The following is a 14032-nucleotide window of genomic DNA, read 5'->3' as shown; positions in this document are numbered from 1 at the left end:
CTGGGCTGTATAGACATTGGCGAGACCACAGGCTGGGTTGTGTTGTGTGACCCCAGCCAATGACCAGGCGGGAGCTGCTCCCCCAGCTCCTGACCCCCAAGCTTAAGACATGAGAAAGAAGGACATGGGTTGGGTCTGAGGGTGCTTGTGTCCTTTTAGGTAGAAATTGTGGTCCTTGGCCTTGAAGGTCCAGGAGCTTGGGTATTTCTGAATACGCAGTTTTAGTGGCTTCATGTTGCTCTGTGTGGCTTCTGTGGTCAAATCCTGTCACCTGCTCAGTCTCTTCTTGCACCACTCCTGACCCACACCCTGTAACACCGCAGCATCCCCCCACATGCACCCCTCTCTCCAACCATACCAAACTTCATCTTCTCACATGCACCTGGTTTCTGACCTTTGCTAAGGCTCCTCCCCTTCCTGGAATATTCTTCCCGTGTCTCTTTGGCTGTCTCCTGCCACTTCTTCAGAACTGTCACCCTCCTGCGTGTCCCCATGATAACTCATACATTGCAGCTCAGTGCCCACACATTCTGTGTCCTCTGTGACAGCAGGGACTGTGTCAATATTGATCGCCATCATATCCAAGTCTCTGTGTAATACCTGGCATTTGAGAGGGACAGAATAAATGATGCCTGCTGACCCTATGCATGGGGTCCAGGTGGGTTGAGATGTGCCTCCTGAGGAAGGTGGACCAAGGGGATACACAGCCCTTGGGACAAGGAAAAGAGAAACATAGCAAAAGAATTAAGAATGTAGGCACCTTCAGTCTACATTAAAAAAAAAAGACACCACGGCTCTTCAAATCCCAGCTCTACCACTTAACAGCTGTGTGACCTTCAGCAGGTCACTCAGCTTTCCTGACCTTCAGTTTACCCGTCTGTAAAGTGGAAATAACAACAACACCTCGTAGCCAGATCAAAGGTTGTTATGAAGATCCAATACTGTAATAAATATGAAGTTCATGCACAGCGCTTACTGCAAGGTCAAGTGCTCAGTGCACATTCCTGCTTTCTTAATATTATCATCACATCCTTGCAGGGGTAGGGGATAGGGTTGTTGAATAGGGTCATCTGTCTGAGCTCAATTCTGCCCACAGAGCCAAGGCTCAAGGCGTCCATCTCAAGCAAGCCAGGCAAACCCCTCTACTGGCACGGTCAAGCCTGTGGCTATAGGGCCTTTTATCCAGTGAGCCTCTGCACGCTAGGGATTTTCCTGTGCTTTCAAGCATCCAAGTGAACAAGCATCGCTGGGCCTGGAGTCTAGTCTGGCTGCCCCATGGCGTCTCATTCAGAAGGCTGGGCCTATCACATCTCCATGCTCAGGCCCAGCCCCACCCTCCCCACTGTGGGCCATGCCACAGGGAGAGGCTGCCAGGGAGCTCTGCCCAGCATCCCACCGTCCTCTTTCCTGAGGGCAGCTCCCCTGCAGGGGAGGAGCTGAGGCTGCCAGGCTGAATGGGCCCTTTATTCCTGGGTATAAAGGGTACTGAGCCTCTGCCCACCACGCCCGCTACACCCACGCCCGTACGGAGCAGGGACAGCTTGGCCCTGGTGCCGGCCTCGGCCTCGCAGCTAACCACACTCTCTGGCCCCACTCTGTCTGGGTCCTGGAGGGCGAGTCCACCCCTCACCACAGCCCCAGCCCAGCTCTAAAGGGCAGCCCGTGTGGGGGGTGTGGGGGTGAGCCACATTTGCTGGTACCCTCAGATTGTGTGTGTGCACACTCATGAATAAACGAGCTGGCTCAGAGGGAGATGGCCAGACACACTCTCCTTGGCCTGTTCAGCACATGCCAGTTGCCTGCTGTGCACAGGGCCTTGTGCTGGGCTCTAAGGGTATGAGCACCACTGTCTGCATGAGCTTGTGCTCTGTACTGAGGGAATCACATGAAGAGCGCATCAGTCAGATCATCACAAATGGTGGCTACTCTGAGAAGGATACCGTCCGGGCCTGGAGAAGTGGGGAGTGGCCTCTTGTGTTCTGAGTGGCCTGCCAAGGCCTTCCTGATGAGGTGACATTTATAATGCCATCTGAAGGCTGGAAGGCATTAGTGCACAAAGGGCAGTGGAGCAGGGTTCTGGGAAAGGGACGGTGTGCACACAGGCTTGGGGTGGGGTGGGGAGGTGGTGGCATGGACACACCGGGGTGCAGTGAGGGGAGACGACTTGGAGGGGCAGCGCGAGCCTGACTGCACAGCCTCACAGGCCGTGGGAAGGAGTCTAGGTTTTCTCCCCGTGCCCTGTGCAGTGGCTGGAAGCTTTAGGCCGGGGTTACCTTTGAAGAATCTAATTCTGGCTGCCGGATGAACGTGGATTGGGAGTGAGGCCAGAGACAGGATCAAGATTCAAGACTGACAGAAGGTCACCGAAGGACTCACGGGCTACTGACCTGATATCCAGTGACTTGACCCCACATTTCTGTGCATCGACAGTCCTGTGTGCCTGGCGCTGTGTGCCATGTGCTGGTTCTAAGCCATAATCCAGCCCCGAAATCCCTTGGGAATGAGAGAAGATTGATGCTCGGGATGGACATGTGCCAGGGACGCGGTGGTGTCCAGCCTGTGCCTATCAGCACCACACTCCATACTGGCTCTGCTGCCTCCAACTGCATGGCCCTGGATTTCAGTTTTATTGAACGTTCCCACTGGATGGAGAGTAGAGAAGCACATGGGATGGGGTGGCAGAATCAGTCCAGGGTGGCGGGACACTGGCACCCAGGCGCTCAGCCCTGGCTGAGGGAAAGAAGATTTGTTCCCCATAGCCTGGCTCTGGGCGCTGAGTATGGGAACCCCAGGCCAGAATTCGGGGGCTCCTTTTCCCCTCCTGGACGTGCTGGTGTTTGCTGTCAAGCACACAGAGGTGAGGAAGTTATGGTTTCCCTCCGTGGGGAATCCCAGGGGATTTTTGCCATTTCTGTTTCCTTGAGTGTGTGGGAGAGCGGGAGTGCTGGAGGGGGGACACTCACCTGTGTGAGTCACCCAGGGCCATCCCAAGGTGGGGCGTGAAGTGAATCACTGCTGTCATTGTTATGTTCTCTGCTGCTTGAACTGGGCCCTGGAGAAGCATCCCTCAGAGGAGCAGGGGAGCTGGCGGGGGAGACGTCCTGCATTGATAGGGGAAGAAGACTCAGGACAGGCTGCTGCAGGGGTGTATGGGAGGGGTCTGGCCTTGGGAGAGTGAGCCAGGTGGACAGACTGGGTGCCTGGGAAATGCTTACAGTGCTTGGCTTCCATGTGCCAGCAAAGAGACAGGCAGAGCCAGGTTGTACCCACACCCTCCCACGCCCCACCTCTTTGACCTGGAATCATTGACTGTAAGATCCCATGTGTTCAGCATTTATCATGGACTGGGATCTGTGGTAAATGTGTTTATATACTAGTTCACTGATTGCTGACAATAATCCTTTAGGCATAGGGTCAGGCATAGGGTCCCCATTTTGCAGCTTGATGAAACTGAGGTTCAAGTAGGTTTTAACTTGTCCCATGTCATACAATAGTAAGAGGCCGAGTACTCATCAGGATTCTCCTGGTAACAAGAAATAGACCCATCTCACTGTGCCTTTAAAAAAAGGGAGGGATGTATTGGTTCACATAATGAAAAATCAGGAGTAATGTCATCAGGCATGGCTGGATCTAGGTGGCCAAATATCATGTCTCTCAAGCTCTCAGCTTTACTTTCTTTTCTGTTGACTTTATTCTCGGGTGGATATCCCCCAGCCTGTGACAAGAGATACAAAAAAAAAAAAAAAAAGATGCTCCCTAGAAGCCTGGGGCTTACAGTTAATGGGTGAGTAGCTGCTGTAGAAGGGGAGCAGAGGCTGGCAGGCAGAACCCAGGGATGCTTGATACTTCAAGCCAGAAGCCAGGTCTTGACGTGATTCTAGAAGACGGAGAATCATGGGTCAGAACTCAGCATGGAGTCGGGGCCTGGGGCTGCTGACAGAATCACCTCCTTCCAGAACCTGCGACTGCTTCAAGGCCTCACCCCAGGCCAAGTGAAGGGCAAGCCAGGCTGGCACTGCAGGAGAGAAGCAGGATTAGGGGTGCAGCCTGAGCCAGGTGTGAGGCTGCAGGTGGGGGTACGCCAGCTCAGCTGCACCAGGGCTGACAGCAGCCTTCCAGGGAGCACAGGGCCTGTGGTCCCCGCTGCAGAAGGTCAGAGGTGGCAGCATCAACAAGATAAGCCTGGACCTGCCCACCTGCCACTCAGACCGCAGCAAGGCAGGGCTAACCCAGGTGAATACGGGGAGGCCACACAACCAGGAAGTAGCAGAAGCACCTTGCAGGAAGACCAGGAAGCCAGCCAAGGCCGACTCCACCTTCTCCAGTCTTCTGCTTCCCATGCACCTCAGTCAAGGTCTCTGTGCTGTGTCCTCTCCCCTAACTAAACCTGTTGGTCCAGTGAGAAACTGATGCTTATTCATACTCAGGTGTGACTGGTTGCTAGAGGCTCACTATGCCATTCTCCACGGAGAGGTTTATATATTGTAACCAAAATCTTAAACCAAAGAAAATAAATTCTAATTCTGTAATCTCAGGTATCCAAAAGGTAGGCTGTGGGTAGGGCCCACAGCAAACCCTACTTTTGGCTGCTTGCTTTAAACCATCACAAGTGCCAAGATAAGGGGCTGGGGGTCGTGTCTCAGCGGTAGAGCACTTGCCTAGCACATGTGAGGCACTGGGTTCGATCCTCAGCACCACATAAAAATAAATAAATAAAATTAAGTTATTGTGTCCATCTACGACTTAAAAAAAGGTATTTAAAAAAAAAAAGTCCTAGGATGATTCCGAATTGTACCAACTGGGTTTCCTTGTGGACTGGGGGCTAATACCAGCCTCTCTGAAATCAAACAGAATGGAGGGCTTGTTTGTTTTGTTTTTCACAGTGAAGGAGGAACCATCAGCAGATTCTTGCAATATATTCTCTTTGCCCTCCTCTGCCCTAGGGTCCTTCCTATGTCAGAGCGCCACTCCAGCAGTTGGTCAGCAAACGCGTGGTCAGAGGCACCCTCTGAGGGCAACTGGACACAAGCTCATGGCTGTCCTGGCCCACTTCCCACAGGGACCCAGGTCACGTCTTTAGTCTGCAGAGTTGGGGGGGGGGGGCAGGATACTGAACTACCCGCCCCTGCCCATGCATTGCCTGTGTTCTCCCTTAAAGAGAGGATCCCTCTATGACCATCACGTCTTTCTTATACTTTGTCTGGGAAATGTGTCTTTTGTCTCTTGGGTGCCACATTGGCCAGCACAGCCAGAGAGGGCACCCCCGTCCGCTTCACTCAGCCACTTAGCACTAGACCCTCCCAGCTTACCTCACCCCTCTTGGGCCCCAGGGAGCCTGGTGCACTCTGTCCCTGACCCAGAAACTTCTCTGTCTTCCTGAAGACATCAGGCAGCTCCTATGTTCATGGTACCCAGGACCAGGCCAGGTATCACCAGGGGCACAAGGAGGATGGAAGATTGTACCTGCCCTCAGGCGATGGCGGTCAGCTCAGTCAGCTAGGGATAGAGAACGGCAGGCAACCAGATGGCTCTATGTTCTCTCCCATAACCTCCTGCAGTGGGTCGAATGATGACCCCAAAGAAATGTCCAAGTCCTGACCCCAGGAACGTGTGACTAGGACCTTCTTTGGTAATAGAGTCTTTGCAGATGTGATTAAGTCAAGGGTCTCAAGGTGAGATCATCCTAGATTTAGGATCACAATGACCAGTGTCAAAATGAGGAAAGGCAGATGGAGATTTGAGACAGAGAAAGGAAAGGCCAGGTGTGGGTAGAGGCAGACTGGAGTGATGCACCACAAGCCAAGGAATGTTGGCACCACCAAAAAGCCAAAGAGCCAGGCCTCTGTAGCCTTCAGAGGGACCTTGGCCCTGTTGACCCTGGACTTCAGATCTCAGGCCTCCAGAACTCAGAGAGAATAAATCCCTATTGTTTTAAGGCACTAAGTTGGTGACAGTTTGTTACAACAGCCCTAGGAGGCCTATATGCTCCCCTTTCCTTTGTCCTCAGACACCATGAGAAGGGCAGGAATGCCGTTCCTGGACTCTGCAGCTGTGGGCCTCTGGGCCTTTCTGTGGTCTCCTCTGATTCTGACCCTCCAGGTTCTCAGGGCAGCCCTGAGGAGAGAGGATTGAGAGGCACCTGAGAGAGCTGGCCCTCCCCAAGTCTGGGGACTGCTGACACTGCGGCTATAAACCAGAGGGACCTCTTAATAGGATATTCCTCTGGAGAGATATTCCTGACATTCTCCAGGATAGCAAAGGAGAGAGGACAACATGGGTGATTGCGAGGGACTGGGAGGTTGGCACAGAGGTAATGGGCATTCAAGGAAGCTTTGCAGAGCAGGTAGCATAGAACCCGAGCCTTAACCAAGGATGGGAAGGGTTCCCAGGGCACTTGGAATAGAACCGCTCCCTTTTTTGTGGCTCACAGGCTACTCTCTAGATTCTTTTATTTCTTCCAACATATTCAGTTCTTCCTGCCTCAGGGACTTTGCTGTTGTGACCTCCTCTGACCAAGTCCTCTTGCCCCAGAGCTTTGCACAAATGTCTCCTCCTTGAAGTTTTCACTGACCAGGTATGGCAGTACTCACCTGTAATCCCAACTACTTAGGAGATTAAGGCAGGCGGATTGCAAGTTCAAGGCCAGCCTGGGCAACTTAGCAAAGCCCTCTCTTAAAATAAAAAATAAAAAGGACTGGGAAGATAGCCCAAGGGTAGAGCACACCTGTATTCAATCCCTTGTACCCAAAAGAATTTCCATTGAACCTCTGAGACACTTCCCTACCAATCTGAATTCTCCCTCAGACACCTATTTTTATTCCCTCTGTAAAGGCTGGGGGGAGACCTATACATCTTACCAAACTACTTACTTGGTATGAAAAATATATATTGCCTCTCCTTCCCAAACAGCATGTGAGGTTCTTGAGAGCAAGGCCTCGTCCGTCTGTCTGTCACGTTCACTGCAGGGCTTTGAGCAAGCCCAGCACAGCAGGCCCCACCAAGACAGTGCTGGGTGGATGGATGGACAGGTGGATGTCTTTGAATAATGATTCCAGATGATTATAAAATAAATTTTTTTAAAAAGCAGGGAAGAGGGAGTTAAACATGCTGGCATAGACAGATATATCTCCTTCCTTCCTCCCTCTTTCCCAACCTTCCTTCCCTTTTTCCCTTTCTTTCTTTAGTTCTTGAGATAGGGTCTTGCTATGTTGACCAGCCTAGCCTAGAATGTCTGGGCTCCAGCCATCCTCCTGCCTCAGTTCCTGAGCAGCTGGGACTACAGGTGTGCACCACCACGCCTGGCTGACACTGTGTATCTTGACGAGGAGAGGCTGCCGGGAATAGATCAGCCTCTTCAGACCACAAGGGGTTCTCTCATCACCCCTGCAGCCAGTGTGCCCCATGGCCCCTGCACACCTGGGTGCTAGCTTGTTTGTAGAACATGCACCTAGTCCGTGGAGGTGGCTTCAGAACTCTTCGTGGCTGGAGTGGGCCTTCCTGTGCTGTGCTTCTGCTCTTCCAGGGCCTTGACCCCCAGATTCTCATGGAGGACCATAGATTTCACTTGGTACCTGGAGGCTGTGTTTGGCCCAGTGGGTTAACTGCTCTCATCTTCCCTCACACACGGGTGAAACCCAGAGTCCTCACATCATGGCTCGAAAGAGCCCATAGAACCCTCTGGATTCATTGCCAACACTCTCACCCTCATTCTTCAAGCTCAAAACCCCAAGGTGAAATCCCAATTCAGCCACCTCTCTGAGCTGCCATCTCCTCCTGTACAAGATGGACCTAGTAAAAGTACCAGACAGCCACACAGCCACGGGAGGCTGCACCCCTGGGTGCCAGCTTATCGGTGGAACATGCACAGGCAGGACTTGGACCCAGGCCCCTCGCCCAGGGCCGCCTGTTCCATCCACGCCTGGCCCTGAGTGGCAGGCATGCCTGCAGACTGCAGGCTCCAGCTTTCTTTCTCTACTTTCAGGAGCGAGTTAAGTCTATTTAAGGCTGAGCCGGGTCTGTTTCAGGCCACGTGTGATCTGCCTTATGATTCTTATCAGATTTCTGGGGCAGCATCCGCAGGGCTTTGAAGACTCTGGCAGAAGCAGAGCGCCGCCATAAAGAGGCTGAATTACATTTACAAGAGGCCTTTACTGCCCTGTGGTCTCGGTTTCCTTAATGGGGATTTTCCTCCACCCCCTTTTTCTCTCTCCCTTTTAATATGGTCACCCGTTCGGCTTTCAGAGTGTGGTTTGGATTCCTCGCAGAGAAGTCAAGACCGTGGAATCCCTCCCCCTCCCTCCCTCCCTCGTTCCCCACTGGCTGACTGTGCCAAAGCCCCAAGAGAAGGAAGTGTTGTTGCTCCTGTCAGGGTTTCGGCCGCAAAGAGGGCAGTCCAGTGGGGACCTGAAACACACATGGGGATTTGTCTTGTGCAAAAATTCTCCTCCGACTTCACACCCAAGCAGCAGACCATGAGCTTGTTGAGGGGACTGGACATGCAGGTGGCATGGTGGCCTTGCTTGCATGAGTAGATGCCAGGGGCAAAGGGGGTCCCGTGCTCCAGGGCCAGCGTGGCGAGGAGTCAAGGGAGCCTCCTGCCTCCTGCCCACCTTGCCCATCCCTCTCTTCTGGAGGCCTGAGTGTTCCTTCCCTGTTTTTTGGATCTGTCTCTGCTGTAAGATAAAGAGCAGCATCTACTTCTTCAGGATACAAGCTCATCTAGGGGTGCGACCAGCTTTGGGGTGGGGGCTGGGAGGGGGTCCCAGTGTGTCTCCCCATCTTCCTCCTTTCCTTTTCGTCTTTGGGTGGGATGAGAAAGAGCAGGCGCGCCATTTTCAGAGGCTGAGGCCTCCTCCCCTGTGGTTTCCTCCAGTCCTCAGATGCTCCTTCATACCCCTTGATGACTGGTGTCAACTGGGTCTCGGCCACGGCCAGCTCCTGACGGACAGCTGACTCGGGTGGAAGGCTAGTCCTGGCTGCCTGTCATTTTGTCAGTCCAGAGAGCAGGTCCGCTCATGCCACGTGCTTCTGTTCACAGAGTCCCCGCAGCTGCACACACCGGCTCTGCGGCACGTGGGCAGTAAAGCAACAGGCAACCAAAAAAGAGCAGGAGGCAAAGAGGCAAGGAATACCAGATCTGTGACATCTTCCCCTATGAAAAGCAGCCATCACCAGTGTCTTGAGACATCACCTTTTATCTCCTTTCCAAAGGAGCATGTGGCAGAGTGCTTTGTCTTGGTGACATGGTGCCATCTACACAGATAATCTGTGCACTGACTCTAGAGAGCCCAGAGGAAGGAGAGCTTGGGAAGAGGCCCAAGCAGGAAGTGAGCCAGTGTGCACTTACTGAGCATCGGCTGTATTCCAAGGCCCCTGCCAGGTGGAACATGTGGGGCAGACAGAGCCTGAGCTGGAGGCCAGGCTTTGTATGGAAAACCAAAGGCTTCAAGCAGGAAGCAAGTCACACATGCTGTGACATGCTTATGGGTTCCACTGTCTGACCTACGCAAGGCTTGTTACCAGTACTGTGGAAACCAGAGTTTCTCTGCTTCTTCAGGCAGGTGGGGTCTGCATAAGCTACAGGCCTCTACAGCTGAGAAGGCCCGTTAGCCCATTTATTTTCCACTACCATTGAGTGATGTGTTACAGTTCTTTATGGCAGGGTAGGCCTTCCAGTGATGCAGCAGGCCCTAGCAGCTCACCACCAACTTCTTTCTGGGTTCTTGTCTGGCCAGGATGAGTGCATGTAGGAGCAGGATTTATTCAAGTGTGAATAGAAACAGAGCTCCCACAAGGTGAGAGGGGATCTGATAGCAGGTTGCCACTTGCGTGTGCTAGTCTAGAGGTTTATATAGCACTTGGGTCAATGCTATTGGTCCAAATTTATGCTAATCAGGGTTTGGGAAAGTATCAAAGCTGTTGGTTAGCACTGCAGTCTCCATTCTGGTCTGCCCCACTTGGGTTTTCCACTGCTTGTTTGGAAGTGGGAGGTTGAGGTTGTCTGATGGTAGATGCTTGGGGGTTCTGGGCTGCATACTGGATGGAGTAGGCCTCTGCACCAGGCCCAGTCTGGCTGCTGCAGGGTGACCCGTCAGTGTGCCCTGGTTTGCCTCAGCCCTGGCTCACCATACCTCAGGCCCATGGTGGCGTGGCAGGCTCCTAGTGGCCAGGTCCTGTGCTGGTAGCCCACGCTCTAGCCCTTCTAGGCTGCTGCTCCACTGCCACTTCCCAGCAGGATTAGCAGGTTGGTTGTGCTGCTCAGTGGTCAAGGAGCCATGTCATTGTGGTGACAGGGGAATCAGGGATGGTTGCAGCAATTGCTTCATGTCCCCATGTCCTATCTGTTCCCTTCTGCCTACCACAGACTCCTTATAGGAAGTGCCAGCACCCATGGGAGCACACTTAGCCAGAGGTGCTAGAATTAATGTCCTCAAAAGAAGCCCTCAGTGACAAGCAGGAAGTTAGTGGCTGGTTACCCCAGCCTCCCCAGCCTCCCTAGCCTCCACAGACTCCCCAGCCTCTGCAGGGATGCCCCTAAGGTGTGTCCCCTGGAGTTGCCCAACAGAACGGAGCTCCAGCCCTTGGAGATAACTCTTGATCTCTCTACCTTCTGCCTTATTCTCCCTCTCCCCTAAGGATGCCTCCGCGGATGGCCTCCCACATAATTCACTGGGATTCAAATTCTTATTTCTAGGGCTGCTTCCATGCGAACAGCCTGAACTAAGGTCATTGCCTTTCTTAGTACTTCACTTGGTCCTTGGCAGAAGAAGCTTGAGTGGAACTTGCAGTGGAATATTTGCTCACATGCAGTGGAAATTATCTTAATTAGGAGCCCTTCAAATGCAAGTGATGAAACTTTATCTCCAACTAGATTAAATAAAAAAGTTGTTTTTTTTTTTTTTTCTTTACACAAGTGACAAGTAGCAGGATGATCCAGGTCCAGGAACAGCTATATCCAGCTGCTGAAATGATATCAAAGGAATCTGGCCCTGGTCATTTCTTGCCTTTGATTTTTCAATCATTCAAGAAGCAATTATTGAGCACCTACCTGTGACAGGCACAATTCCTTTCTCTCATTTTGTTTTCTTCTCAGGAAATAATAAACTCGGCCACTAGAGGCACTAGCCTTTCATTCAGGGGCTTAGCAACTGTGGAAGAAGGAAGTCTCAGGGCTTACCCTCATTGGCCCATATCAGGGGTGCCCATTCCTGAGCCAATCACTGGTTGACTAAGCTGAGTCACATGCACCGTTTGCCATTGGCATGTGGTTAGCTCCATTGGCATCCCAAGGGCTAAGAATGGAAGCGGCCTTGCCCAGATTGGGACAACAGACGCATGTTGTAGCTCCAGGTCAGCACTTCCACCACGTGCTGGGCTTGCTGGACCTCCCATGGGTCACCAGTGCTATAAAATACAGTACAGTATGGCCAGTGCCCCAGGAATGGGCGTATTGTGGATGTTCTGGAAAGAGAAAGCTCGACCATCAAGGAAGCTTTTCTGAAAAGGGACGTTGGCCCTAGCCCACTGGGCCGCTGGGCACAGAAGTGTCAGTTGTATAAGACCTTGACTGTCAGAGTGAAGGTTCTGAATTTAACAGTCTAGAAAAGGATTGTGCACCAATGTATTTATCATGATTGAATGTGGCCAGGGCAGAAGGACCTGCTGGAAAGGTCTGACGAGTGGCACTTCCTGTCAGCCTTGTCCATACCTGTAGAAAGATGTACCAACACAGCTGGCAGCAGCCCGAATGGCTGGAGGCTGTGTGTACAGAAAGCCCAGGCAACAGTCACACTGGGGCAGCCATGATCCTTGGCGTTGGCTTGTGCCCGCCCTGGAAATAGCCACCCACCTACACTAAGAATAGAAATTCCTGCCCAGTTGGCAGAAATGTATGTCGATTTCTCAAGGAGGGATGGGTCTGAAAACAAAACATAGCGTGTGGGTTGGGCCATACTTTATATTTATTTGTGAGGTCATTTAGAAGCCACACCCATGTCAGGCATTGATCCTGCCATTAGACCCAGTCAAGGTGACTTGACCAAGTGGTTTGTTGAAGCCCAAGATGGCAGCCTCCAGGGAGAGGCCCTGGGCTCTCGGCCTTGATCGCCTCCTGCCCCCCAGGAGAGGTGACCACTCCTCTTGTTTCCTCGACAAGGGGGAGGGAAATGAAAAGATCCTATGATGGCCTTAGCCAGAATGTCTGGCTCACGAGCGTCTCTCTTCCAGGCAAGATCCTCTTCCGGAGAAGCCACATCCGGGATGTAGCTGTGAAGAGGCTAAAGCCCATCGACGAATACTGCCGGGTAAGGGTGTATCTGGGAGTGGGGGTGGACCCTCTGCCTGAGGGGCTGTCTGTCTGTCTGTGAAGGAGGCTGTCTGTACAAACACTTCTGAGGCCTGGCTTTGCTTGGCCAGTAGGATGGAAGTGGGTGGCCCAGCAGGAGGGGTTACTATCCTTTCAGAACACAGCCATGTTTACAAAGTGCTCTTTTAAGTCACTTCCACTGGCTTGGGACCTACATGAGAGGCCTCCTGCTGGAGGGATTTGCATGTGGCATTTTGCTGGACATGGACAATTGTTTCTTTGAATTCCTTTTGGGATGTTGTTGGAGTCAGCTCTGAGTTTGGTGGCATCTGGAATACACATTTGTTTATTCACATAAGCTTTATAGATGCCAGTGTTCATATACACATCTTTATACATGCAAATGCTCTCTCTCTCTCTCTCTCTCTTTCTCTGTCTCACACACTCACACAACTGGTAGCAGCCAGCTTGCATACACACACTTGTGCATAACTAGAGCAACCAATACCAAAGAGTAGACAGGAAAATGACAGCAATGTCATGAGCCAGAGCCCATTTGTCCTTCTGCTTTGATTAGAGCCTAGGACCCCTGCAGTGAGGATGGGAGGCTACTTCATGTCCTTGGCACATGACCTCTGGATGGCCAAACTGCCTGGGTTCAAACATCTGGCTAGCTTTATGAACTTGGGCAATTTACTTAACTTCTTGAGCCTCAGTTTCCATGTCAGTAGGAAGGAGAATTGTCCCTCTTGCAGAGAGGGTGACCATGAAGATGGAATGAGCTGGCAATCATCAGGCCTACTATTTAGCTCAGAGGAAGCTTTTAGTAGATGATTTTGTTGTTACAAGGCATTTTGTTTGCAAATTTTTAAAAAAAACTTTTTTAAAAGCATATAAAGGGCTGGGCATGGTGGAACACACCTGTAATCCTTGCAATTGGGGAGGCTAAAGCAGGAAGATCACAAGTTCAAGGCCAGCCTGAGCAATTTAGTGAGAACCTGACTCAAATAAAAAGGGCTGAGGACATAGCTCAGTACCCCTGGGTTCAATCCCTAGCACTGCAAAAGGAAAAAAAAAAAAAAAAAAAAAGTAAATACAGGGCTGGGGTTTAGTTCAGTGGTAGAACACTTGACCAGCATATGTAAGACCTTGGATTTGAGCCCCAGCAGTGAAAAAAAAATAATAATAAAGAAAACAAAAGCAAATAAAAACAAACCAATAAAAGCCAGCATTAAATAATGTTACTTCTGTATACCACTGGCTTTAACAGAAACAATTTTGTCTTGTGGAATTTGACTTAAAAATATTAGGGAAGCAAGTGTGGCATAATGTTTTGTTCCAAATGTGGTCATTAACATGAGAAGAGCTGCAGTTGGATCCCAGGGCCCCACTCAGGAGCTGTGTGTCCTGGTACAGTTGCTTTATCTCTTTTAGCCCCAATTTCCTCATCTGAAAAATGAGGATAGAGATCCTGTCTCACAGGGTTGAGGGGGAGGAGGCACAGCACACCGTTTCGACTCCTGAAATGCCCTGTCCTTACACAGAACTGTTACCTGTAAGGTCCCCTTCTACTCTGACATTTTATAATTCTGAATCATTATGCCTGGCAATAAATGTTTAAATAAGAACCAAGTTGCTAAATTTATTAACTGTCGTTCCCAAGCCTCTAGAAAGACAAGTGCTCCCAAACAATTTCATTAAACCAGAATTTGAATTTTGTGCAGATTA

At 51.3% G+C, this 14032-nt stretch overlaps 1 protein-coding gene across 2 annotated transcripts in view; it reads left to right on the top strand.

Annotated features, from left to right (window-relative positions):
- The window catches only part of Sh3pxd2a (SH3 and PX domains 2A), a 215285-nt gene that overhangs the window by 85499 nt on the left and 115754 nt on the right, over positions 1 to 14032 (top strand). For both annotated transcript variants that reach the window (XM_077799000.1, XM_026401179.2), the window contains exon 4: positions 12226 to 12302. In XM_077799000.1, the coding sequence (XP_077655126.1) occupies positions 12226 to 12302 (77 nt within the window). The remainder of the gene's footprint in view (positions 1 to 12225; positions 12303 to 14032) is intronic.

This window comes from Urocitellus parryii, chromosome 5 (genome assembly GCF_045843805.1).
Source record: "Urocitellus parryii isolate mUroPar1 chromosome 5, mUroPar1.hap1, whole genome shotgun sequence".
NCBI classification, from domain to species: Eukaryota; Metazoa; Chordata; class Mammalia; order Rodentia; family Sciuridae; genus Urocitellus; species Urocitellus parryii.
This window is presented reverse-complemented; position numbering and strand designations above follow the sequence as displayed.